The sequence below is a fragment of the Dromaius novaehollandiae genome, chromosome 4 (assembly GCF_036370855.1).
Source record: "Dromaius novaehollandiae isolate bDroNov1 chromosome 4, bDroNov1.hap1, whole genome shotgun sequence".
Taxonomy (NCBI): Eukaryota; Metazoa; Chordata; class Aves; order Casuariiformes; family Dromaiidae; genus Dromaius; species Dromaius novaehollandiae.
In genome coordinates, this window is record NC_088101.1 from 17667709 (window position 1) to 17692799 (window position 25091).

General features: G+C 36.9%; 1 protein-coding gene across 1 annotated transcript in view; it reads right to left on the bottom strand.

Moving 5' to 3' along the window:
* Positions 1-249: 249 nt before the first annotated feature.
* STPG2 (sperm tail PG-rich repeat containing 2) overlaps positions 250-25091 on the bottom strand; it is a 146440-nt gene continuing 121598 nt past the window's right edge. The window contains exons 10-11 of the mRNA XM_064511542.1: positions 5077-5192; positions 250-369 (exon numbers count right to left, since the gene is read on the bottom strand). Coding sequence (XP_064367612.1) covers positions 250-369; positions 5077-5192 — 236 coding nt within the window. The remainder of the gene's footprint in view (positions 370-5076; positions 5193-25091) is intronic.

Below are 25091 nucleotides of genomic sequence, written 5' to 3' on the forward strand. Positions count from 1 at the left end.
ACATAACATCAGACATCCAGCTAACATAAAACAACACAGTTCCGTTGAAGTCAACAGCGCTACACTGTTGATTTGAGTTCAAAGGCTGCTCAATAAATTCCATGCCTACGTCCAGTATTCCTTGTCTTAAAGGAAATAAAAATTTGTATTTTCCTGGAAGGGTTTCTCTATTAGCAAAAAACTTCCAAAGTGCCTGAAAATCGCATTTCCTCATTATGAACTAGGAAAGCCTTGGAACACACAAAGAGCTTATTCTGCCAGGAATCCGGTGTGATAAGAGGTGTTGAATGGATCACCCCATTCAGCATTGAAAAAAAACATTCCTTCAGCCTGTAATTCACCCCTTAGGAGCTTCTTATATTGCATCACCTAAACAAATAAAAATGTTTCTTTCCTTAAACTGTAACACTCTCTCTCTTAGCCAGTTTTGCCAGTCTCCCTTCTCAAATGCCATCACCTCTGAGCTCTTACATTGACTCTTGTGACTGTCAGTCTGTCTTAAACAGTTCTTCCTGCCACCTGCACAATCCCTGAGCGAGAAACTAAGAGTATGAATACACAGGACACTGGCGTGCCTTACAGAGCTAGAGAACAAGCCAGGAAAGGAGAAGAGTGCATTGGTAAGCATGACCTTCTAGCCCAAGGGTTGGTGAACATATACAAAAACACATCCTGGAGCCTGTACTAAAAGCCCAGTTGTCCTACTGGAATCCCAGATCTTTTGATGGTTAGATCAGCAAGCAAAGGTGGAGTTACAGTGAGCCTGAGCTGAAGACATCAGCAAGGTTAACAGGTACCTCACTGACCCCTCTCTCTTTTAAGAGATTCAAAGGACCCCGTAGACCCCACTCACCCTTAGAGCTCAAAATTATCATTAAACCACTCAGCCATCAGCTCCAAGTGAACATGCAGAACCTTATCCTCCTGTGTGTAACGAACGGAACTGTTTTACATGCTCCAAATAATCCTTGAAGAAACCTTGGCGGGCTACCATTCCTAGCTATAGCAACCTCACCGAAGAATTATCAAGACTAACCAACATGATCTACAAGCTCCCTGCCACCCAAAAAGCCCATTTCATCTACAGTGCAAACTACTTCCTACTAGTCAATGTTATATGACACAAATCACTTCTACATCAACAACTTTTTAGCTGTTGTTGGTGTCACCAGCCCACACGCTATCATCCCCTTTCACAGTCCCATCCCCGCAGTTAAGTCCTGCGTATTAACAAGATCAAAGCTCTGTGTACCAGGCAAGTGATTCTAAACTAATCTTTTTTGGCCTCACCCTATGCTGCTTTTCTTTTAAAAACAATTTTGCCAAGCTGTGCACACCACGATGGTTTCACTGTGACAGTATTTCATAAGCTGCTTTTAAATAATTGTGCTACCAAGTCATTTTGTACCTGCATTATACTGATGAAACTTTTATCATTTGGACCAGATGCCCTGACTCCCTATTGATTTCCGTCACAAGATTAAACAATCATCATTTCTCTATCAGACTCTCTCAGCAATGCACACATTCTAGTTCCATTTTCATAGAAAGTCAACATGAAAAATGACAATTTACTGCAACAGACCAAAAACCCACACACCAGCACACTTATATCCACTGAGTCATTGGCTATCTGAAACACTTCAGAGAAGGTGTGCTTTACAGTTAGGACCCCAGCACCATCATATTTATTCTGAGGAGTAAAAAACCCACTTCAATAATCTAAAAAGGACCTTTACCCAGCAATTATCTAAAGAGGGCATTCCCCCAGCAATGACAATCCCCTAAGGAACAGAACATATTTAGAAAGAGCTAACCCAAGTGCCAACCAGCATTTGTACTCAAAAACAAAATCATCTCTCCTCCTAACCATACATGCATTGTCACATATTGTCACACTTAAGCACATATAGAAAAAGAAAGACACTAAACAGCTATCAACTAAAAGTTTTTCAAAAAGATTTTTGTTCAACAGAAATAACGTGAACCACTCCTTAGATGCTTTAGAATTGTCCTCAGAAGTAAACCCCCGCCAGTTCGATACGCAAGAACTGGATCTAGGCCACACCAGAAGAGCAAGTCTAAAAACTGGTGATGCAGTATCTCTGTCCTGAAACTGAGGGGAGACTAACAAAATACTTCCCAGAGGCAAACCCAAAAATAGATTGAGAACGGCACTAGATGCCATTAAGAAGGCAGTAAGCACAGTTCTTGGCTCTGGCGCGGTAGTATAGTCTCCCTCCCCACCATCAGCACGGGGGGTCTGGAAGCACCCCGTGAAACTCGCACCTGACGGCAGCTTCCCAAGAAGCAGGCTGCTTCGCCTTTGAACCGCCTCGTGCTTCTCTGGCTACGTGACTCTCAACCGATATGGAGGTGACTTCACACGAACAAGTTGCCTCTATAAATCAGCAGCACGCAATAACGGGGATGTGACAAAAATCTACTTTAAACAACATATAAAGGCTATATGCATAGCGCACAGTCACAAAAATTGAAAGGCGTATAAAACACTTCACAGTGCAACATCCCTGATGTGTATCAGAACCTGAGGGGATGCCCAGAACCGCAAGTTTTTCACCCTAACTAGATTTCCTTTAAAAGGTGAAACCTCTCTCATCTACCGAGCTGTGTATTTACCCAGCTGCTGAAGGCATGTTGTTGTTTCATTAAATATGGCAGTTGTGTCCAGTCCTGGCAGAAGCTGTTCATTCACACATGACTTTTCTTCAGCACGGAAAGCTAACAATATTGCCTTTGTATCCTGTTGCCCAATTTCCCCTTAAGAAATCAATTAACTGCACATAACAAAAATTACAGATTATTGCTCTAATGGAGGCAATGACCAGGAATTTGAACATAAGAATACACAGACAAACACAACATGATCGGGAATTGAACATAAGAACATGTAGACAAATACTACATTTATTTCCCCCCAAAAGTACAAAACCTTCTTGTGTAATTACCTCTGTAAGCTCTATAAGCATCCAATTACTTATAGTTCTTCAAAACACAGGACAAATAGGAAAGTTAACTTTTCAATCATTACTTGATCTCCTACTTTCAGGGGACATTTTTTGCTTTAACCTTGGGGAAGAGTTCTAACTAACCAGATCTTTTTCATCTTGTAAGGAGGAATACATTGCCCAGCCATTTTCTAGACAATCTTCACAAGGCTAAATTAATGCAAACATTTAATTTTCAAAATCAGTATTTGCATGACAAGAATGCTAGGTTCACCTCCACCCTACCGAATATCAATCATTTCTCATAAGGGGTTATCTTACTCGTTCTTCCTCTGTATGGATCAGCTTTGATTTCATTATATGACCTGACAGCTTCCTCATCTGTACCTTTTCCTTGTGTATCAGTGAGGTTTTCTGAGGTCTTGCAAACTGATCAAAGTCACTGTCGACAGAAAAAGTTTCCTAAAGAATCTAGTCTTTCAACATGACCCTACTACCAAATATACTATAGTTCAAATGAATTGAAAGCCAATATTAATGAAAAAAAAAGATAAATTACCAACTGGTTGAGACCAGGGAAGGAAAATGAAGGTCTAAAAGGGAAATGATCACATAATTATAAAAAAACCAAGGAGATGCTGTGAATGCTACCTGTTATCATCTTGCCTATAAATATAGTATAATGTATGAGCTATTAAAAAAAAAACCCCTACAAATGTCTTACCTACAACGGTAGCATACAAACTGTACAAAGAAAAAAAGACAGTTTTGTAACATAATAAATAACCGCTATCATAATACTTGACAAGGAAATAGAAATAGGAAGCCAACATATTAGATGTTACACTACTTGCAGTGATTATAATACTGAGTTTTGTATAACTTGCTGCTTTCTATGTCACAAGGTATAAATGACTCCTGTATTATCCAAAATTCTTGGATTATCCAGAATCAATCTTATTCTACACTGGTGGATACAGCAAGTAAAACTATATACAATTCAAGACTGAGGCAGAATTTCAACTGAATTTATATGAGCTAATCCTGTTCTTAATAAACAAAATGGTCAGAACAGGTCTTACAGTTTTGTTATTAGATCTATGCGCATCTCCTTAAAATTTGCTATAAAAGCAAGCAAACTCTTTGAAGTTCACCATAAACATTATTCCGATTCATTCTGAACACTCGCCTAATATTAGTCTAATTTTCATATATGAAAATAGGCCATACTGCCTTAGACAGCAAGGTTAGAAAAAAATGTATTTCTAATCTCCTGTATGCCTATAAAATCTCATATATAGCAATAATATTTACAAGCTAAATAAAAATATCTGTACATTTTACACCATAGTATTACTGGAACATATGCAGCTTAACAAATTAGATTCCACATACGTTTGTCAAACATCTCCAAATTTTACTACTTTATCAAAATCAGATCACAGAACAAAGATGACATTGATGGTGCCTCTACTAAAGATCACAAACATTCCCTATTCAAGAAATTAAACAAAACTGGGACAAACATTGGACTAAACAAAATGGACTTGCAGAATTACTCCCATACTGCCAGGTTAAAGAGAAGAAGCATTTAAAATGAAACAAATGCTCCTCTGTTTGACATATTTGATTACACCTAAAATTAATTTGCAGATGCTCTGTCTCCCATATTTTTATTCTATAAAAATCAAGAACAAAATTTCCTAAAATTCATTATCTTTACCTGAACCAACAAATTTGCATTTTTAGTACTTGCAAAGTATTTCTGAGGTTGTGCATTTTAGAAGTCCCTTATGGAACTGCATAAAACCTGATAAACTCAAATAAAACAGCCGCTATCAAGGTCTCTTAAAGGCAAGGTCAATGAGGACCTAGGTTTCTACTGACCATAATGTCCCACCTTTTTTTCAGGAGAAATAATTAAGTAAGAACTTAATTATAAATAATTGCTTGGTACAATATTATTATACCTACTTATTGATCAAGCCCAAAAATGATGTTAGCTTACATTTGTATCAGGAAAATGTGGAGTACGTTGTTATTGGTCTAGCTGTGTTCAGACAAAGTCAGCTCCAATACAAGAGAAATAATTGCTATAGTGACAAACCTGATATGCTCCAGGGCTGGGAGTGTTCCCTTTTGGTTCCTTAAAACGCTCCACCTTGGAAATATACGCAGAAATGTGGGAAGCTGAACTCATCGCAGGATTGTACGTTCCAGGACCTACAAAATTAGCAGGGAGGAGTGATGAAATCATTAAAATAACTTTTTTTGTCAGGCCTGAAACATTTCTTCTTCATCTAATTTTGTATATAGACCTACATCTTATTATCTTTGGTGAAAAAATACTCTGATGGTATATTTGACCTTTTAAAAATAACATTTCCAGTAGTACCAGAAGCAGACCATGAATTTAAATCTTCCGATAAAGGATATTATAAGTGAAGTAGTATAAACTTATTCACATCATCCTGAAAAAGTGCTCTAACTTTGTTTTAGATGAATTATCAGGTGATAAGTACTATTCCATTCTCCATGGTCTTTGGTCTTTCTGGAAAACACATTAGCTACTAAAGAAGGGAAAAAATGTGACAACAGTAAAACAGTACAGAACCACGTGATATCTACACAGACCATTAGGAAAGACAAGCTTGCAGAATTGGTTGGTATTAATAGGGTTTTGGCTTTGGTTTTTTAACTCCAGTCTGTATAAGCTATCAGAAAGGGAACCTACATATTCTTCATTTCTGCAGCTCTGCCCATGTTGGTTAATCCAGCCTCGCATGTCTGAGCGAGATGCTCTGTTGTAACGTCACCTAGTCTTACTCAGATCAGTGAAGCCTCCAAGTTTTATCTAGGAGAATTTTCACCATTTTCCCCAAAGTTACAGTTCTCCCTGCTAACTCATACTTGCTTATGATGACACTATAATTTTAAAAAAGAAGGGGGGGGGGACCTCGAAGGCACACAAAACAAACATTTCACAATAGCAAGCTTGAGTTAAACACTTCACTCTTCCTCCAAATATATCCTTATGATTATTTTTAAAAATTCTAGCAAACCATCTTACAGTGCAGAAAGATAAAAATCTGTTTACTCACGTATCGAGCATCATATGAACTCAATAATAGGTCAGGATGGATTTTATTTAATACAGAACTGAGCTAAAAATCCTTTCTTTCCAAAGCATTAGGCTGAGATTATCAAAGAAGGGTATAAGAGTTAGGTGTTCACTCTAAATTTGTGCACTTGACATACGATGAAATTATGTACTTGATTGTACAAGCAGAAAAGGGAAAAGAGGGGGAAATGCCAAACTGAGCTTTAAAAGCTTTCAGAACAAAGATTTAATTAATTTTATGGATGAGACTGATAAAATTCATTTCAAAACATAAGTTATCAAAATACATATTAGCGTCTCCACATCTGTTAACTGAATAGTAGCCGCTTTTGCGGACACTATTTCTTTTCATATTTAGTTCAGTGTAAGCACTCTGTGGTCTTCCAGCTTCTGAGAAATATTCACTATTTTTATGTGTACTTCTGGATGAACGTTGAGTCATATGCTTCCCCCCCATTCAAATACTATGTTACCTAACATAAATGCTAAAGACTTCATGCTACGTTTTCAAGTGATTGTTTCTGCCTTTACCGTAGAATGGATGGTTTTTCTTATAATAATATGATAGTTAATGGAAGACAGGAGCTTGATGATTAAATTAATTTTAACCATAAAAGTGGGGGATCGTTACCTATGGATCACTAGAGGGGAAATCATCCTTTTAAAATTTTTGCTTTGCCAGTATGAAAGCGGTAATTTCACTACGGATGGATTTTCTCTGTTACTCTCTGATCTCTCTTCAAGTCCAGATGTGTAACATTTGCAATCTCAGTGATCATTCCTCATGTATTTGCACAGCAACTACCACAACAGACCCCTGGATCAGGGTGCCCAGACACTGCTGTGATAAAAAATAATAAGCCAGTGTATTTCCTAGGCAGTGTCCAGGAAATGACTGCATGCAGGGTTCATTCAAACAACGAAGCCTATTTGAACAGGGTCAGAATCTCATCTATCTAGGAACTGTGTGTCTAGACCGTGGTTAATCTGAATGGAAAGACAAATATGTACTATCTTACTATCAAGACCTACCTAAGTTCCTATAACATAAAGAAACATTTTGCTCTTACCATTTGTCATGGTGTCGTTGCTTAAAAAAAACCAAAAAAAACAAAACAAAAACCAAAAAAAACCCACAAACAAACACCAACAACCCACACACCACGCTCAAACCTCAAACACCACCAACCCACACACCACACTCAAAACATGTATATAGCTTTTAATGCTGTAATATAATGAGTTACTTTCTGGATTTAACTTTATTGTATTTTAAAATATCCTCACAGTACCAGCTGGAAAAAAAAGACAACATTTGACAAGCTCCTTGATGTCATCTTTTTCTATTCCCTGCCTTAAAACATTAAGAAGCATTGAGGAGGTTTCTGTACTAAACAGTTTTTATCTAAGAATATATTCTCAATTACATATGCTGCTGCTCACATGATACAGGTCAAAGACTTGCATAGCCTCTCAAGCATAACTTCTGAGCTGAATTATGCAGAGGGTATCTTCCATTTATTTACTAAAATGCCACATTTTAATCATAGGTCAGTGAAGAATAAAAACTTCTCATTACGAATCAAATACCTATGAAAAGCACGCCTGAATCCTGATTGGTATGTAATGGGAAAATCAAGAGCAGGTGATTCTTATAATTACGTATTTTCCAGCCCTATGGTAGCTCACTCTCTATGAAATGTCAACCAATGCTACAGGGCAAAAATAGCAGAGAACACGAGGAACGGGTAATTTAAAATGAAAATCTGTGCTGCTGGCTTCTCAGCCTGAGCAGTCTACTACGTTAGGAGAGGGCTGCAAAATGATTGCTTTTGCAAATAAGAGATTTAAAATCCAAACTAGATCAGAAGCATGAATTTGTCTTTGCAATGAGGAAAGAACTTGTCATCCATATATTATTCACTTGTTCCTCTACATTACGGGTAGCTACTGCTATCACATTTTATATAGGCTCAAAAAAAAAAAAAAAAAAAGAAAGAAAGAAAGAAAGAAAGAAAAAGAAAAAAACTGAATGAACACTGAGGTGTAAAAAGGCATATTAGAGGACAATAAAGTGGAAAGTGTAATTTCATATAGGAGTTTTGAGAAGCAAAATTTCTGATATATTATGATCTCCCCTTTAACCAAACTCTGATCCAGCAAAAAGAAATGAAGAAAGGAATGGATAATAGAGACAATATTTTCCCATCTAAGAAGCAGAAGGTTTAGTATTCTTCCAATACTTCTGTCAGCAAGATATTAGGTAGACAAAAAGACACAGAATAACAAAGATCCATTACTAACAAACTGATATTATAATAAAGCAGGAAGAAATAAAGTAAGGGACTGATACAGAAAAGACTATACTAAACTTCACTGGACTTGTGTGATCTGATATCTTTCTTTGTTTACAGTAAGTAAATTACATTAATAGTTTCAGAGCTATTAACAGAAGCATTACTTAAAATGTCTAGCAGATTTCTCATAATACAAATATGAGACAACACCAAAATATTAACCAAAAACACCCCTACATTTTGTCATACAGCAAAAACAAAGCACACAAATCTTTAAATATACTCAAACCTGAAGCCTTCTCTTGGGATGCAGTTGGGGCTACATTAATCTCTTCAACTAGGCAGATGATTTGTTCAAAAAACTTCATTAGGTCAATAATGAACTGAATTATTTGAGCAACAGTTCAGAAAATAACATATCAGACACCAAGTTCAATTTGGAGCTGAAAACAGAATGATTAGGATTCATGTTCCCAGATCACTCTTCTTTCAGAGCCATTAACAGTAATTCTTTCACTCCTTTTCAAACGAGTAAGCATATATAATTGAACGAATCCATTCAATTCTTCAATTGCTAGGCTATGGAAGGACCACCTAGTCTGAAAATTTTAAGATTATTTTATGTGGACTATGACTTTCTAAAACAAAAGACTAAACTCTTTAGCCACAGTCCCCTTATTCAAGAAAGCTGTCTCTGTAAAAGAGCAGCTTTTACATCTACAGGAGCTTCTAATTGGACTCAGCTGCATGTAATTAAGTCAGGTGCAGGCAGAAGAGCCACAATTCCTGCCAGTTAGCTACATGAAAAAAACACAATATAGCAGAGACACTGAGGGCATTGTCTTATTGAAGGCTATTCCTTCATCAGGAAATAAATATATAAATATTACGTAGCGGCGTGCTCTCTCAAGTAGACCTTAGGAGTTTGGGCAGACTCTCTTCAGTGATTGCCTTAGTTCTTGCATCTGTATGTATGGCCTGCATCTCTTCTGATGTCTGCTTTAATAAGAAAGTTCCTGCTGCACTGTGCGTCATAAATTCTTTCTTTAATGAATCACATATAATAAGAAAAGCTCTCCTACCCTCTTTCCTATCGGTGACACTGATTTGCATACTCGAGTCACTCGTTCTTAGACGGAGGTCAGGCACAGGGCCCAAGCTCCAGCCAAAAGAGACTCTTCCCCTCTCACCCTGTTTCGGTGGTAGCCTTGGGTTCTAAGACATTATTAGATGCTCAGATGTGAAGCCAAGGCAACTTTTTTCTATCCATTTCTCAGAAAGCAAGTGAAATTTTCCTTTCACCCTTTGGACAAGGACTTTACAACAATTATTTATATCTCTGACACGTCAAGATTAGATTTCCTTAAGATTTTCTACTGTTGAGAAGCTGAAGACAGTAAATGAGCTGTTGCACGTTACAAAGGATAAATCTGCATTTCCGACTATACCAGTAAGCTTTGGCAATTCCAGGTTTGAGTTTTATATGCTTATCTAATGGATCCTTTCTTAGCCTATGATGTAATGCCCTCGTTAAGGAGATCTGAGGCATAATAAGTACAAGCTGCTGAAAGAACAGTCTTTGTCTAGAGCCTGAACTTGGCAACCCTCTAAGCATGCTGCAAAGCTCATCTTTTACCATTCTCTGTTCAGGCTGTGGAAGCGGGTATAGTCACGGCCTGTGTTTATTCCCATTATGTTGTAATTATTAATACATAGAGAGGCACACAACCCTCTAGCTGAACATTGACATAAATAGTGGAAAAGCTATAAAAATACATTTTTATGATGTAGGCTTCTAAACAGCAGTAGCCAAAAAGGTCCTGTACCCTGTTTTCTGGAATTATAGCAGCAAGATTTCTGCACAGCACAATTTTGCAAGCACTGGAAGAGAGATCGTAGAAGCCAAAAAGCAATATCCACTAAAGCACAGTACCTTTTCTGTAAGCCAGTTAAGTTCTTTAACTATTTAAGCATTGAAACACTGTTTGGGACCTGAGTTCAGAAAGAGAAAGGAGAAGAATCAAAGTCAGAGGCTTATGAACTCAGAGGTTTGATTCTCTTCTGCTTTGTTTCTTGGGATATCAATTATTTACCTTCTTCACAAAGGTTGTGCAAATTCTTATGGGATACAATCAGCACCCTCTTTGCACAGGTATAGAGGCTACCCAGGATATAGTACAACAGAGAATCGGATCTTGAATCTCTGGTGGGAAACATTTAAAAAGAAACAAACAGGCAAACAAAACCCCACTTACTTACCTGTTTTAATTTTGGTGTCTGGGCATTTAAATGCAATATATAACATCATTTATTTCAGTGCGTGGAATTCAAAAACTGTAGTTGGTTAGTATATATACCTGAATCGAAAGGATTTTAAGAGGCTAAGCTGATTAAGAACCATAGAATTTGGCACTTTTCATATATATTATTTGCATGTTTCTGTTTCATAAATATTATTAGCTCAGCAACAACAAATGTTTTGGAGAAAGGGATTTACTCTTATATTGTAGATAATGAAGACAGATTAAAAATTTTTCAAGTAATTTACTAATGCAGATATCTATCCTTTGGTTGTAAAAAAATGGTCTTTCACTGTATGTTATGCAGAAAGGTATGCAGAAAGGCAGCCAACAGCTTTCTTAATAGAAAAAGACTGCCTGAGAATCTATTATTGCCATTATTTTTACAAGTAAAAATAACAAAGAAAAGTTAATAGGTTAGTTTCCACTATAGTGCTATAAATGCTGGGTAAGTAAAACATTTAGGTAAATGGGATTCTTTTTAAGAGTTTAAGATTTAAGAATCTGTCATATGAGGGTAAGAGAAAACCTGCTGACTTTTCAATCAACGACACATTTTTCTGTACATGCTCTGTCATCACGTTTGCTTCTGTGTCACTGTACACCAAGCCCAACTGAAAACAAACAAACCAAAAAGCTAGGCAATTTATCATCCTTCACAGGTAGCATAAAATGATATGTTCTTAAAGACCAATTTTTACAGCCGAAGACTGTTGCTAATGCACCTTGTCCCTCATTAAAAAGCTCTCTAACACACTACAATTATAATGCTGCATTTGTACCTCTATAGTCAATATAAAACTAGCATTTCCCTTACAAACACCTTACTTCCTATAGTGTATAGCTTAGCCGGGTACTGCTGAATACAGTATCTGGGCGACAACTTAGTAAAAATGCATTCAGCATTAAACTGTTAAAGACTATAAAGATTATGTTCACACATAGTGAAAATAATTGTGCCATTCAATGGTTAGTCCCTAACCTAAGAGTGGAAAAAATGTTAGTATTAATGACTTTACAAGGCAAAGGATGCAGGATTAACAATAATCACAGTATCACATATGTATGAATACAGACCTAGCCCATAATCTCCTCAGAACATCATCTTTTCCCTTAACTTGCTCTAGAGTGCCTAAACAACCGCTGATATTACACAAGACACATGCATATGTTTGCATGTCTGATTTCAAAAGGGACTGACATACACGGTTTCACACAGAGTCACTTGAGAACTACACCACTTCTGTGTCTTTGAACATCAGAAACATTCATTAGATATGGAGCAGTACTAATATCTACTTATGCAATTCTTAGATTTTTTTGCTTTACAACTGCTTGCAACTTCAGCAATCTTGAACAATGTGACCAACAAGTCTAAGCAAACAAGTCAATAGGACGACAATGAGGCAAAGAAAGCAGTCGTGCCAGTATCGAAATCTTTCCCAACTGTTTCTATTTTATGATTTCTTCTAAAAGCTTAAACTAAATAGGTGGTACCTCTAAGGTGACTATAGTTCTTCTTGCTCTCAGAAGTTGGTTTACACTTGGTAAAGATGCAAAATATAGAAAATCACAAGTCTTACATATAAAGTTTATTAGCTGTATTCCTTATTTCCTCTGTATTTAATTTTTCAATTGAACTGTGCGTGATCTTAAATTCTGTGTAATCCTGTGAATGCCCCAAACCAACCGCGTAGACCATAGCCTCCAGGCATATGGATTTAAAGATGCAAGAACAGGAAAAAATAGCATCAATAACACTGAAATAACTTATTTTCCTAAGAAATATTTGGCCTTATTGTAGCGTATGAGGGCCTGATGTCAAATGGTTTGACAAACCCTTCCAGAATGAATTGTGAAATCCTCTAACCAGACATGCAGTTACATTAAAAGCACTAAGCATTCTCTTCAGATAGGTGACAGCTGAGCTTGCTTTGAGGGTAGACTGACAACTAGACACATCATTTCCATTCAGTGTCCAGGAAAGACAGGTCATAGTTCAAAAAATTTTTCTTATGATAACAGCAGTGTCTTATAACTTTAATTCTTCATTCAAATTTTGATAGTGGCTTTGAAGGAAGTTCTGTTGAGAAAGGTGAACGTAACCACAACAGCACTTCTGTGTTTACCACCTTTCAGCTACTTCTGTCCAGCTCACGAATATCTGACCTCCTGACAGCCGTCATGGGCATTTTCTGATTATGCATCATTATCAAAAAGATTGTGCAAGCTATATTGTATTCTCAGTTATACCTGCGCAACTGGTTGTATTCGGATTACACAGGAATATACCCCATCCTTCCTCAAAAGCTGCTTTAAATCAGCAGTGATAGCAGGAACAAAATCTATTTAAAATGTACTTTTTAAGTAAAAGTGCTAGATATAATTAAATATGTATATTGAAAAAATCTGTTGAGTATGAGAACGCAACTTATGAAGTCGTTACACAGAGGAAAAAAGTACATATTATCATAAATGCATGGTGATCGTTACTCTTTCCTGAGCTTTCAAAAAAACGAGTAATAACTGATGGCAATGCATAAGACTTTGTCCAAGAAGCTACGTGATCCTATAGAAAGTTACCTTTTTGTGGTAAAGTAATATATGAAATAAATATTACATATTTATTCTGCTGGCTTAAAAAACAGAGTAAAATATAAGTACCCTTAAAACCCAACATTTATCTGGTAGTCAGTGCGAAACTACAAGTTTTTAATGTGTCTGGCCTCTTATTTACCATAGTCATGCAGCAGCAAAAACGTGAAAAGGAAAGGAGAAGCAAATATAGGTTGCTCGTGTGCTTTTGAAAGCACATGATTTTGAGTATGGGCCTCACAGCACATCACGATGTTCACGTCTTCCTCAAAAGATGAAGCAATTGTTCGCTTTACTCCGAGTGACCTCTGCTGGTACAAAACACCTCAGAGACACGCAAGCCTTACAGCTCCCCACTAGAAACACACGTGCTGTTAAGTCACCTACGTGCATGCTCCCATAAACGTGCACCTGCCTGCAGATGAGTGGGTACACACGCACCCGCTTCTCTTTAAATTAGCTACATACATACTACTGAAGTGTTTGCATGCCCAGCCGGTTACTGTACAAGAAATATTGCACAGAGCTGCGGAGGCACACAAGTCACCTTTCTCCCAGGAGCCCCAGGAGAACTGTGCAGCTACAACTTGGTTTAGAGGCAGAGTATTTGAAGAAGCAGACACTGAATAATTAACTGCATACACAGTATAAGCCTGGGTAAAACTGTTGCACATAGGTCTGGGGTAGTACCATGGCATGGCTTCTTCCATTCATCCTTCTGATAATCCCCAGTCCTAGCATAACGGACTAACGTGGAATGCAGCCTTTTATATTTTGTGCAGGTTTTCAGAGTTCATAATCTGATCTAATCAAACATCATTTAAGCATTCTTAAAAGTCAGCAGAAATTAGTCCTAAGAGTGACTTCTGGTTTTACATATCCTTACTGGAACACAAATCAAGTTTACTTTATTTTGCTGTATATCAGAATGGTATCATACCCAGTTTCTATTACACGAGTATCTCCAGTGTGAAGTGGTTAGAGATATGGTGATGTGAGCATGATAATCCAGAAAATGAAAGACTGATTTAAATTATATTTATTTACAGTGTGGTGTTCGCGTTATAAAAATGTTAATATATTACTAGATTGGAAATGACAAAAACCACATCAAAATACTAAGAATAGGTGTCCAAAGAGCCACCAATTTTGGTATCTATCAGTAAATATTTCTGAAATAGCACAACAAACATCTTTATAGAAACAAAAGATGTTTTATGCCTATGTTATTGTAACTGATGCCTAAATTCTGAGGTAGTCATAAAAACATCACTGACAGCTGATGCACTCTAAAGAGTTTTGACCAAGAAAACTATTACAATTCATGCTGCTGATCACTGCAATATTCTATCTTATTTAACAACGTCCACGAAAAAAGAAACATATTAGATCTCTGCTTTGGCAAATACTGACATCTATTTATATGCAAATAAGCTATGCATTATTAGTATGAGAAGAGACATATGCATAAAGGAAGAAATAACTTATCACCAGAACCCCGTAATGAAATCTATTTCGAAACATACCATTTTACAAGAGCCCTCACTCATGTAATATTTGTTCAAGCCCAGAAGGGAATTGGTGAGTTCTGCACTTAAATGAGAACCGATACTACATTATTTCCCATGCCAATTTGTTATATAAAGTGCATTCCTCCTTCCTTAGGAACAACATGATAATTGTAAGTCTACAGTTTCCTTATAAAGAGGAGTATTTTGATGCTGGAATGAAATTTTATGCTCATTTTCATATTGGTTATTTTAGATTATTCTCATTCTTTGTTAAAATATGAATATAAGGATAAGGAAAAAGATCAAGATTGTTATTTTATATTCTGAGAATGTGACTCTTCAAAGAATAAGACAACTTCTTTTCATAGCTGAAAATCCTGACTTGGATCTAGTGGCCTGCTTTTAGGTTTTTCTTTTTTAAAAAAAACAAAAAAAACCAAAAAAAAACAAAAAAACTTCCTGCTAGGATGCTAACAGCCTAAAATCTTTTTCACCAAAATAAAAATGTTAAATCAACTGAAACATGCAACGAATTCCACAAAGAAAAGCAGGAGAACATTTTATTCCAAAGCTCTTTAATTTAGAGTCTTGAATACCTGAAGGCTAGCCCAGATGTCAAGGTGCTAAATACCCAGCTCCTCTTTTCCCTTCAGGCCCATGATTTTTCTTCCCAGAAGATGATCTCACAAAAACCCTACTTACCGGGAGCTAAGCATGGAAAGTTTGACACTCCACTGCATCTCTTCGGAGAGACAAAAGATCTATTTTACTCCAGATTTGCAACACTACCCTGAAGCCCATTCTCTGAATACATCATTTAAAAAAAAAAAAAAAAAAAAAAAATCCTGTTGACTACTGGGGGAACCTCATTCAGCACAACCAGAAAATGCCCCCTCTACTTTAAAAAGTGGCTCCACCCTTTAAAAGCTCCAAGACAAAAATACCTCAGTGCGCTGCAGCCAAAGCAGAAGCCTGCTGCACCTATGAAACAGGAATACACTACACAAGATATAATTAATATTTGCCCAAAGCAGAAGCCTGCTGCACCTATGAAACAGGAATACACTACACAAGATATAATTAAAATTTGCTCGAATCCCAACATAAGCACACTGAAATAACAGCTAGCAACAGGCTGCAAGTATTCTGTAACACTGCTGCTAGTGTAACCAGCAACAACATATAACAGGCCTTTCGTAATACAGCTAAGCACTGCCATAAGTTTTGCAAGCATTTGCAGTCAAAGCATTTCTAAGTATTTGCAAGTAACTGCAAAAGAGCAAATGGAGACTTGTGGCACGGTTACATAAAAAAGGAAGAGGACAACATATGCAAGCAGTAAAAGGTAAGAACGAAGGATGCAGAAGGAGCAGGGAAGATGTGTGGTGGAGCCACAAGGAGTCCTAGTCCCCAAAATAAGATGACCTTTCAAGAGCAGATTAAATTCTCTTTTTCCTTTTGAGGAGAGGGCGAGGAGAATAAAACACAAACCATGAGCAAAGGAAAATGGGGAAGAAACAGGTCGCCCCCGCCCCGCAGCTTTTGTCTCCTCCCTAGAGCATCCTGGAGCTCGGCTGCCTCGGCGTCCACAGCCGAGACCAGCGAGGACCCAAGGACCAAGGCCACCAAGGCACCAGCCCAGCCTCTGCCCCAGGGCACCATGTGCTCTCCACTAATGCGGGATGTGATCATTAAGGACCATCTGTTTGAATACTTAGTGGTAATGATTGGCAGTGAGTAAGCACTAACCATTACCACAAAGCATATTGCTAATGACATTCCAGTAAAGCCGTGTTCAGGAGTTTGAAACTGGCCTGATTTATCAGTCCTCTAAACACTCCCATCACAGCGATCTCTACCTCCTCCCTTACTTACATACAGATATACACTTACTCAGTTGCAACAGTGAGTTAACTGTGGGGAAACCATACCTACAAAATGAGTGTGAGATTACTAGTCCTGCTACAACCAGAAGAGCTGTATGTCCATATTATTTCTGTGAAACTAGAAAAAGGGGTGTGTGTGTGGGGGGGGGGGTGTTAATGCAAGCAACACGTCAAGAAAAACCTTCTCTCATCATTTCATCATGTTATTTAAGCATATATTTTTCTCTTTATTTTAATCTGCTTAGATATAAGTACACTGTGATGTGTATTAGGGAACAGAATATACTCACTTTTCATCTGGCCCTTGCTTCCTAAATAAAACAGAATTTTTAAGAGATTTATTATATTGTCACTGAGCTTCTTCTGGACCTTGCTGAATTAGCAATTCCAGACATAATCTTCTCCTGAACTACAGTTTAGCTGTAGCAAAGGACAGCCAACTCAGTAGCTACTGTAGGTTAAAAAGTACTTTAAGAAACACGGTTTCACTAGCAAATGACATAATTTATGGATTCAGGGTGATAGCTCAAAAAGGGGACATTTGCCAGTACTACTTTCAGTCAAATTTTGAACTATTACTACCTCTGTTTCCAGTATCTGTGGTATAGAAATAAGAGCAAAAAAAAAAAAAAGAAAAAGAAAAGAACAGGAAAGTGTCCTTAATGGGTATAATAAATCAAAATCAAACCAGTAAAGAGCAATTACAGCATATTTAACTTCATACCACTCATACCACTCAAGTCAATCTCTAAAATTATGTGTTAATTTTCATTCAAGTGATATTAAAAAAAAACCTAAAGACTTCCCCTGCACACACCTCCTCTTTGACCTTTTCATTGATCAAATTATCCCATATTCCCTTAAAACCTTTGGACTACGGTGACACCATTAGAAAGGGCATAGCTATTTAACTCACTGCTGTTAAAATCAGCCAACAATAGTGCTCACAACACTACTAGAAGGATGTATTTTTCAAAGACTGTGGTCTCTTTTTGCTTGAAACAAAAGTCATACCTCCCAGTTGCTAAGAACCTGCAGGCTGCTCATTACTAAGTACTTTGTCAAAATAAAGTTTAAACACTGAATATAAAGTTTAAATACTGAATACAACAAAGAGAAAAAATGAGCAATTTTTAATATTTCAGTCCTTCTAGATAGGGAGAAGGACTACTTGCGAATCACATAGGTATACACCAGGACTGCTGCATTGTGTCTTAGCAAGTGATATAAATTTGCATATTAAAGAAATTACTATTTCAGATTTTATCGAAATAGGAAAAAATCACTGGATGACCGAAAGCCATTGACTTCAGTGGAAGTAGATTCATTAAAAGCGTCAACTGACTATTTGAGCAAGAAGTACACTTCATAATCTCTGTTTCCTGGGTAAAATGAAGATCTGGAACCAAAAATACATGCTAAACACACATGTGCATATATGTGTATGAATACTATTTTACTAGACTTTTATGAAGTCAAAACAATATATTAGTATGATACACTATTTATATACTTTATCTCTGAAAGAGAGTATATAAAATATATATTCACCTGGGATTTAATAGACTCACCATAACCAATTTTATGTTCACTTAGACTAAAACAGGCTGAAAATTGATACAGATATTACAGGATGTATTTAAATAGCATATGAATAACTACCAGTCAAATTAAAAAAAAATTCATGTCACTGTGCTAGCAATGAATGGCTTAAATGGACAGAAGAAAGTGATGGCTAATCAATATCCCCAGCCATATCACTTGAATCCTCAGAGACAAGAAGAATCAGAAAAGTATAGCCATTTTTTGTTGATTTTAGTTATGTGATTTGTAGATAAGGACAGTCTTTATTAGACTCACTGGTATCATTTTCCTGTACTATCTTCAATTTTACTAGTCGGTCAAATAAAAGATGTTACAAGAAAAATCTTTCCTTGCTTACTCAACATGTGGATGGGGGCATGACTCAACTTCTCAAAATCATCCTAACTAAATAACCACTCCCCGAAAATATTCTTCCTCTGCAAATGCCCAAATCTTGGCTCCAAGAAAGATCTAAACAACATATTGATGTGTGGTGAAAAAGAGAAATTTTTTCATTGACGCAGTCTTCAAAAAAACCCTTCCACCATCAGTTAAGCAAGTTTCAAAAGCACTTCCCACTGTAACGATCCCCCAAAAATATCATCACAAAAAAGACTAGACATTCCGTAGTAGAGCTAATCATACTGGGGACCATCACAGTAGGAAACCAGCAGGGATGTGCTAAACAAAATACACAACCACATGTTCTTTCTCTCTCTCACTCAAAGAAATCTACGCTAGTTTTAACAGGCTAAAACAAATAGTTAAATCTGCAGACGAAGCACGAGCTATAGTAAGTTAACCACTAAGACTACATTAAGAAGGCTAACCAGCTATCCTCTGACAGTTCCTCTATGAAGAACTACAAAGACAGACCAACATAATTGTTTACCTTCACAATCAGCTTTGTCCTTAAATCACTCCTCCACCAAATCCAAGAAAAAAAGGTATGTACACATATTTCAAACATTCAGAGTTCAGTCCAGAGATACCCATTTCAGCTTCACCCACAACAATCTTACTTTTAACAGCCAGTACACGGTATACTGAGAGGATCCCAAAATAGACTGGTTTTCTCAGAGGATGCAGTGAAGAAGAGATTTAAAATACCTGTATCACCAAGCCTTTGATAAACCTATTGTATGGTACACACATGACACCTCTACCATTTGCTCTGAAAGCCAGTATGTCCACCAAAAACTGAGCAAGTATTACTCTTTCATCAGGCTAGCTCTGGAATACTCCTACACCAACAGAATTTTCCTAGACATTATGATGATCATCCAAAGTGTCAACTTATAAATTATGATACACAGAAAACCCACAAACACAACTTATTCCATAGAACTAGCCACTGTCCAAGGCAATCCCAAACAATCTTAAATACACAGACACACTCATATCACCACATTTGCTCTGGAAAGAATACCCATGAGACCCACCAATACCCACCAAAATGAACCTTTATTCAAAAAGGACATTACTCTAAAGAATACATTTTGGTTTTTAAAAAGCCACCAAACAAAATGAAAGAATTTTATTTAATACAAAAATAAAACACAAATCATATAGCCCTGTTAGTCACACACTACCCTACCAAGACGTACAAGAAATCATTGAACAGTTATGATCTGGCAGAAAGAAATCATGTCAGAATCGTGCCTCCTAACCTTCAAATGCTCATCATTAGATACAGATTACCCAAGCTCTAGAAAGCCCCAAATGGATCTGTGATTGAGAAACGTAAATCTGCTATCACATTTCTACAAGTCACAATAAATACTCTCCAAAACAGTATAACCAAAATCCCACAATTTTACTCCTGCATTCGCTAAAATGTAGTACCCTTAATCCACTGCACCAAATGCTCCCCCATAACTAAGCAAATAAAAAACAAATTCCACACATCAGAATGAACTCAGATAATCAATACGAGAGAAAACACCCAGTAACATATAGGAGAATATTTTTATAGACCAGTTACTACTCTGATCTCTCAGTCCTAATCCTCAGGGGAGCTTTATGACTTCCTTCCAAAGGCAAGCCTAGAAACTAATAGCAATAACTCTATTGGATACCAGACATCATAGACTCAACAGAAGTACTGGTTTTATGATGCAACTTTATCTTCCTTTCCTTCATTAACCTCTTCAGGTTCTCTCTCTTTTCTCCCTAGTCAACAACCATCATTTCACTCCTTTCTATCCCTTCCTCCCATTCTCTGCCCTCCACACCTGACAGCTACCATTTCTTTGAGACCATTTGCTGCATAGATAATTATATCCAAATCAATTGTTCACACTTTTTATTTAGCTTTGATTTTGCCACTTCTGTTTCCAACTTGAAGAAGGGCTCACGTGCCCCAGAGCTTGCCTACTCTTTCTGACTAGAATGACTGCTTCCAGTCCCTCCTACACTTGCCTGCCAGAACCTGCAAGAACCACACAATAGCCATTTAAAATACAGTTTATTCCCTCTCTGATTTAAGAATTGAATCCTCAGAGCAGATGAAAAAAAGATTAAAAGGGAAGATGGGGGAAAAGAACAGAGAAGTAGAGCAGGGGACAATGGAGAGAGGATGACTTAAGAGAAGAATTGTTGGAAGTAACACTGCAGTTCCCTGGCCTTCCATACAGACTGGAAATCACCATCAGGATTGTCCAAACCTGTCTGAACACGGTCGCAAACAGAAAAGTGAATACAACTGCTTGTGCAATGTGTAACTGGACATTGGGAAAAACACAAATGTCACCTTCAGCATTTTCGGTTTCCCTCCCCACCCCGCTCAATTATTCTTAAGGAATATAGGAAGACCAAAATGAAGCTCTGTGTTATTCTTATGAAGACCTCAAGACATGATACAGTTTTGCTGTGTGTTTTTTTTTTCCTCACTTGCATGCTCATTTTGCGCACATAAGTGAGAACTCAGCTTATTATGTTCAGGAAAAAAAAGCTGTAAATTATTCTTAAGATAGTGAAAAACACTTGATACGGCAAAGAGGTAATTACCAGCACCCTCAGTTTAAAAATGTTATGATGAAACATTTTCTTGTCTATTAATAGACTACGCTGATCGTTAGGTTTGCAAAACCTTCTCTTCAACTCCTTTATCATAGTAATGCTGAGTAATGTCCTGACAAACTCACGTTTTGGGTTAGGACTTCTCAGATCTGAGCCCAAATTTGAAACAATGTCTTCCAGCTTGAAGATTTTTTTTTTTTCTTGGTTTGTTTTTACTTCCTTGGTTTTGAGAGGGTTGTTTTGGTTTTAAGTTCTAAATATTTTAAGAGGGGAAAAATGAATAAAAGATATATCTTTATCTTATGGAAAAATATATTATCATGCTTACACAATTTTAATGGAACTGCTACAGAAAAATAGAAGAAACTTTAAAATTGCAAGAGACAACTTTGTTTAAAATAAGGGAAAATAAACAGCTAAAACTTCTCTTCCATACATGAGTGGGCAACTGGCACTCTTGGTATCTCTACCACATGTTCATACACAATTGCTAATAGAATCAAAATTGAGAGCTACACCATTTTTAAAAGAGTCCCTAATGCTAGCTGCCTTCATATAACTAAAAGAAGTAAGAGAAAAGTAGTACTTTTTTTTTTTTTTCTGGGAAGAGAAGCAAGATCTTCAGCGTGCACAAAAAGGAAAAATCGTATTTTCTGTGTATAACCCATACTTCAGAAAACCCACATCCCTCTGAAATTACAAAATCTCCTTGGAAGTATTTTACTATATTTACTTAGATTATCTGCAACGTAAGATAAAGAGTTCAAAAACAAATGAAAAGAAAGATTTTCTATGCAATTACCACATAGAAGTGGTACTATGGAATATGATCCTTTTAAATTATAGAATAATTTTAGACTGAATTACTGTATTTTACACAAAAACATTAAAATCAGAATGATCGCCAGCCACTACACACCACACAGCGCTGACACAACGCATACACTGACAGTGAGAGCTGCGTTGCCTTCATCGCGGGCCTTGAACTCCTAGTCCTTGTTGAAGAGGGAGATAGGCTCCTGTCCGTTTGCTTTCCAGAGGAGCTGTCTGTCAGAGCTTGAATTTAGCATGTGTACCGCACTGGTAAATTAACTTCATAAACCTTCAGGGACAGACTGCTCAAGCACTTCAGAAATTTTATTCATTTCATTGATCACTCTATATATTTTCCACAGTCCTTTATGCAACACAGTTTTTTTAAAGAGCAAATTTTTCTCCCCTCAAATTACAGTAATCCTCCCAAGTCTCCTGGAATAACGACCCATTTCATTCCAATTATACAATTACTTTTCTTTAATGTCACCTTTGACGCAGGTGTGCATAGAGCTAAACATACTGGTGAACTAAAAACACTATCTTGCTACTGACACCAACAATTTTTGATCCAGTTTGTCATCATTTCCTCATTCAATCTCTTTTCTATGTTGCACTTGAAATGAAGCCTCGTTAATGAAGCAATAATTAATGTAGCTCTATTAATTATACGTTTCTGAATGAAGCAGTGTAGCATCTTTTCCTATATCCCATAGAAATAATACTGCTTTTCATATCTGTTTCATTAACAGTTCTTGCCACTGTTTTTGTCAAAAATTAGTTTTGAATTTGTCTCAAGCAAACAAGCATTCTTTTAAAATCAGTTGACAATTTACGGATAAAGGTTTTTACAAATACACACAAAGACTTTTATTTTACACATACTTAGCACCAACCTGGGTCACTTCCACCGTGGTTGATTCATCCCACAGCTTCATCCACCTCACTGCTACTAGAAAGGCTCAGCTGATTTGTCTTCGCCTTTTAAAGCCATTTAAAAGTATCTTTCACCAAGCATACCTCCTGCATGTTGCTTGTACAACCCATTTATTGTCCATCATTCAGCAACACAGCTGTAAACCTGATTTGCTTTGCAGTAGAGCCATTATAGTTATCTTGTCTCTGGATGCCATTTACTCATGGCAGAGGATCAGAAGTGCAGGAGAGGTAGGCTTGCAGGGTAAGGTTGAAGGACATTGCAGGGGTCACAAGTAGAAGGGACAGCTATTAGAGCAGAAGGATCTCTTACCAATAAACTAGTCCAAATTCACTTTAAGAAAAAATACAAAAAAGGACCATTCTTCAAATACGTAAAATTATTTTGTGTATATGCAAAAACGCTACTATGTTTATATAGTAAATACAAAAAGTTAAACATGTATAAGCCATAACATGAAAATTAACACTAATTATGTGCAATAGGGCTTTTATCACAGGAGAGTCAGGATGTTTTGTTATTGTATATACTGATTTAAGAACTGTACTTCAGGAAAAAAGTGTAAAGGTTAATGTATTAAAGAATGAAACCACAGTGTTTTTATTAACTTTCTCAAAAGGCTAATTTCACTCCAGATATGCAAATAAGTAGATGTATAGGATATAGCACATGAAAAGAATTAGTAGAAGAAATAAATAAAGAGCTTCTACAGGTCAGATCTTCAACAGTGTATCCCTACGCATATCACAGTTCTTACTTATTAGCATTAACTCAATATTTGAATCCATTTTCAAGGCAAATTACATCATTTCTGTTTTAGGAAGTCTTTCCACTGTTTGCTTTACTTTCTCTTATAAAATAATTCTTCGCTCTACACAAAGCAGTTAAATTAAATACTCCTTCTGCAACAGACACTTTCTTTTCTTCCTTCTTCCCTATTTTTTGTACTTTCATAACATAAGAGCATTTTTCTTTGAATGCTGAAATAAAGCAAATTTAGGAAACTGGGGTAAAGTGTTTTTTCTCTAACAAACAGTGGTCTGTGTTCCTCCAGTTTCCACAAATTAAACAACAATCAGCAAATCATTTCTGGGAACTTTTTCAAAAAAACTACTGAATTCCATCTAAAACTTTCAGAGTCAGTTAAATAAATACGGTGTTAATATCCTCAAAAATGATGCAGATGCAAACAGGAGAATTAAGTACATTAATCCCAAATTCACACAGAAAATGAGAGACTTGAGTCTAACAGTCCGAGTCTGACAATCTTGAGTCTGACATATGAAGTCAAGTGACGTCTTCAAACCCTCGTCCGTGTGTCTCCCATCCCTACATTATCCCATATAAATCCCTACTGCGATTTCCACTGATCTCTGGACTGTTTTATCTTGCATGCATCCAAGACTACCCAAGGCCATTTTGGAACAGGGGTAAATGGAGCACAGCAGTGCTGCGCCTTCACGAGGCTGTTCTGTTTTTCTTCTGTGTCGTCTGTAAAACGTGACATTTGCCTACCACCCAGGGGAGCAGGTTTAGGCCTCGCCAAACACAGGTTAGCAAATACAGAGCTACAGTGCAATGCCTCTAGGCTGCCCCTAAACTAAACATGGCATTCACATTAGGATAAATTATCAGCATTGTTTCAAATACAGAATTTAATTTCAGAGCCTTTCTCCTCCTCTGTCCTGTTAGTTCTTCATTAGTTCACACAGTACAGAAACCATCCATCCCTCCTTACTCCTTGAATGAGGATCAAGTTTCTAATAAAATTAAAGTCAGCAACTCACTGCCATACTTGGAGAAGAGCTAACACCATCTATCTTTTGTGTAGGGACCTCAGAATATCACATTTCTCTACCACAAGTTTCTCCACAGGACTCTGCTTTTGTTTTCCTTCTTGTCTCTCTCTGTACACTTTAGCTCCAGTTAATACCGTCCATAAATACAGGGTCAATATCCACATCTAGCCTGATGAATCACAAAACTGCTTCTCTACTCCAGATAGATATCTTCCTAAGAAAACTAGTTTCATCTCTAAGATATTCCTACCAATAACT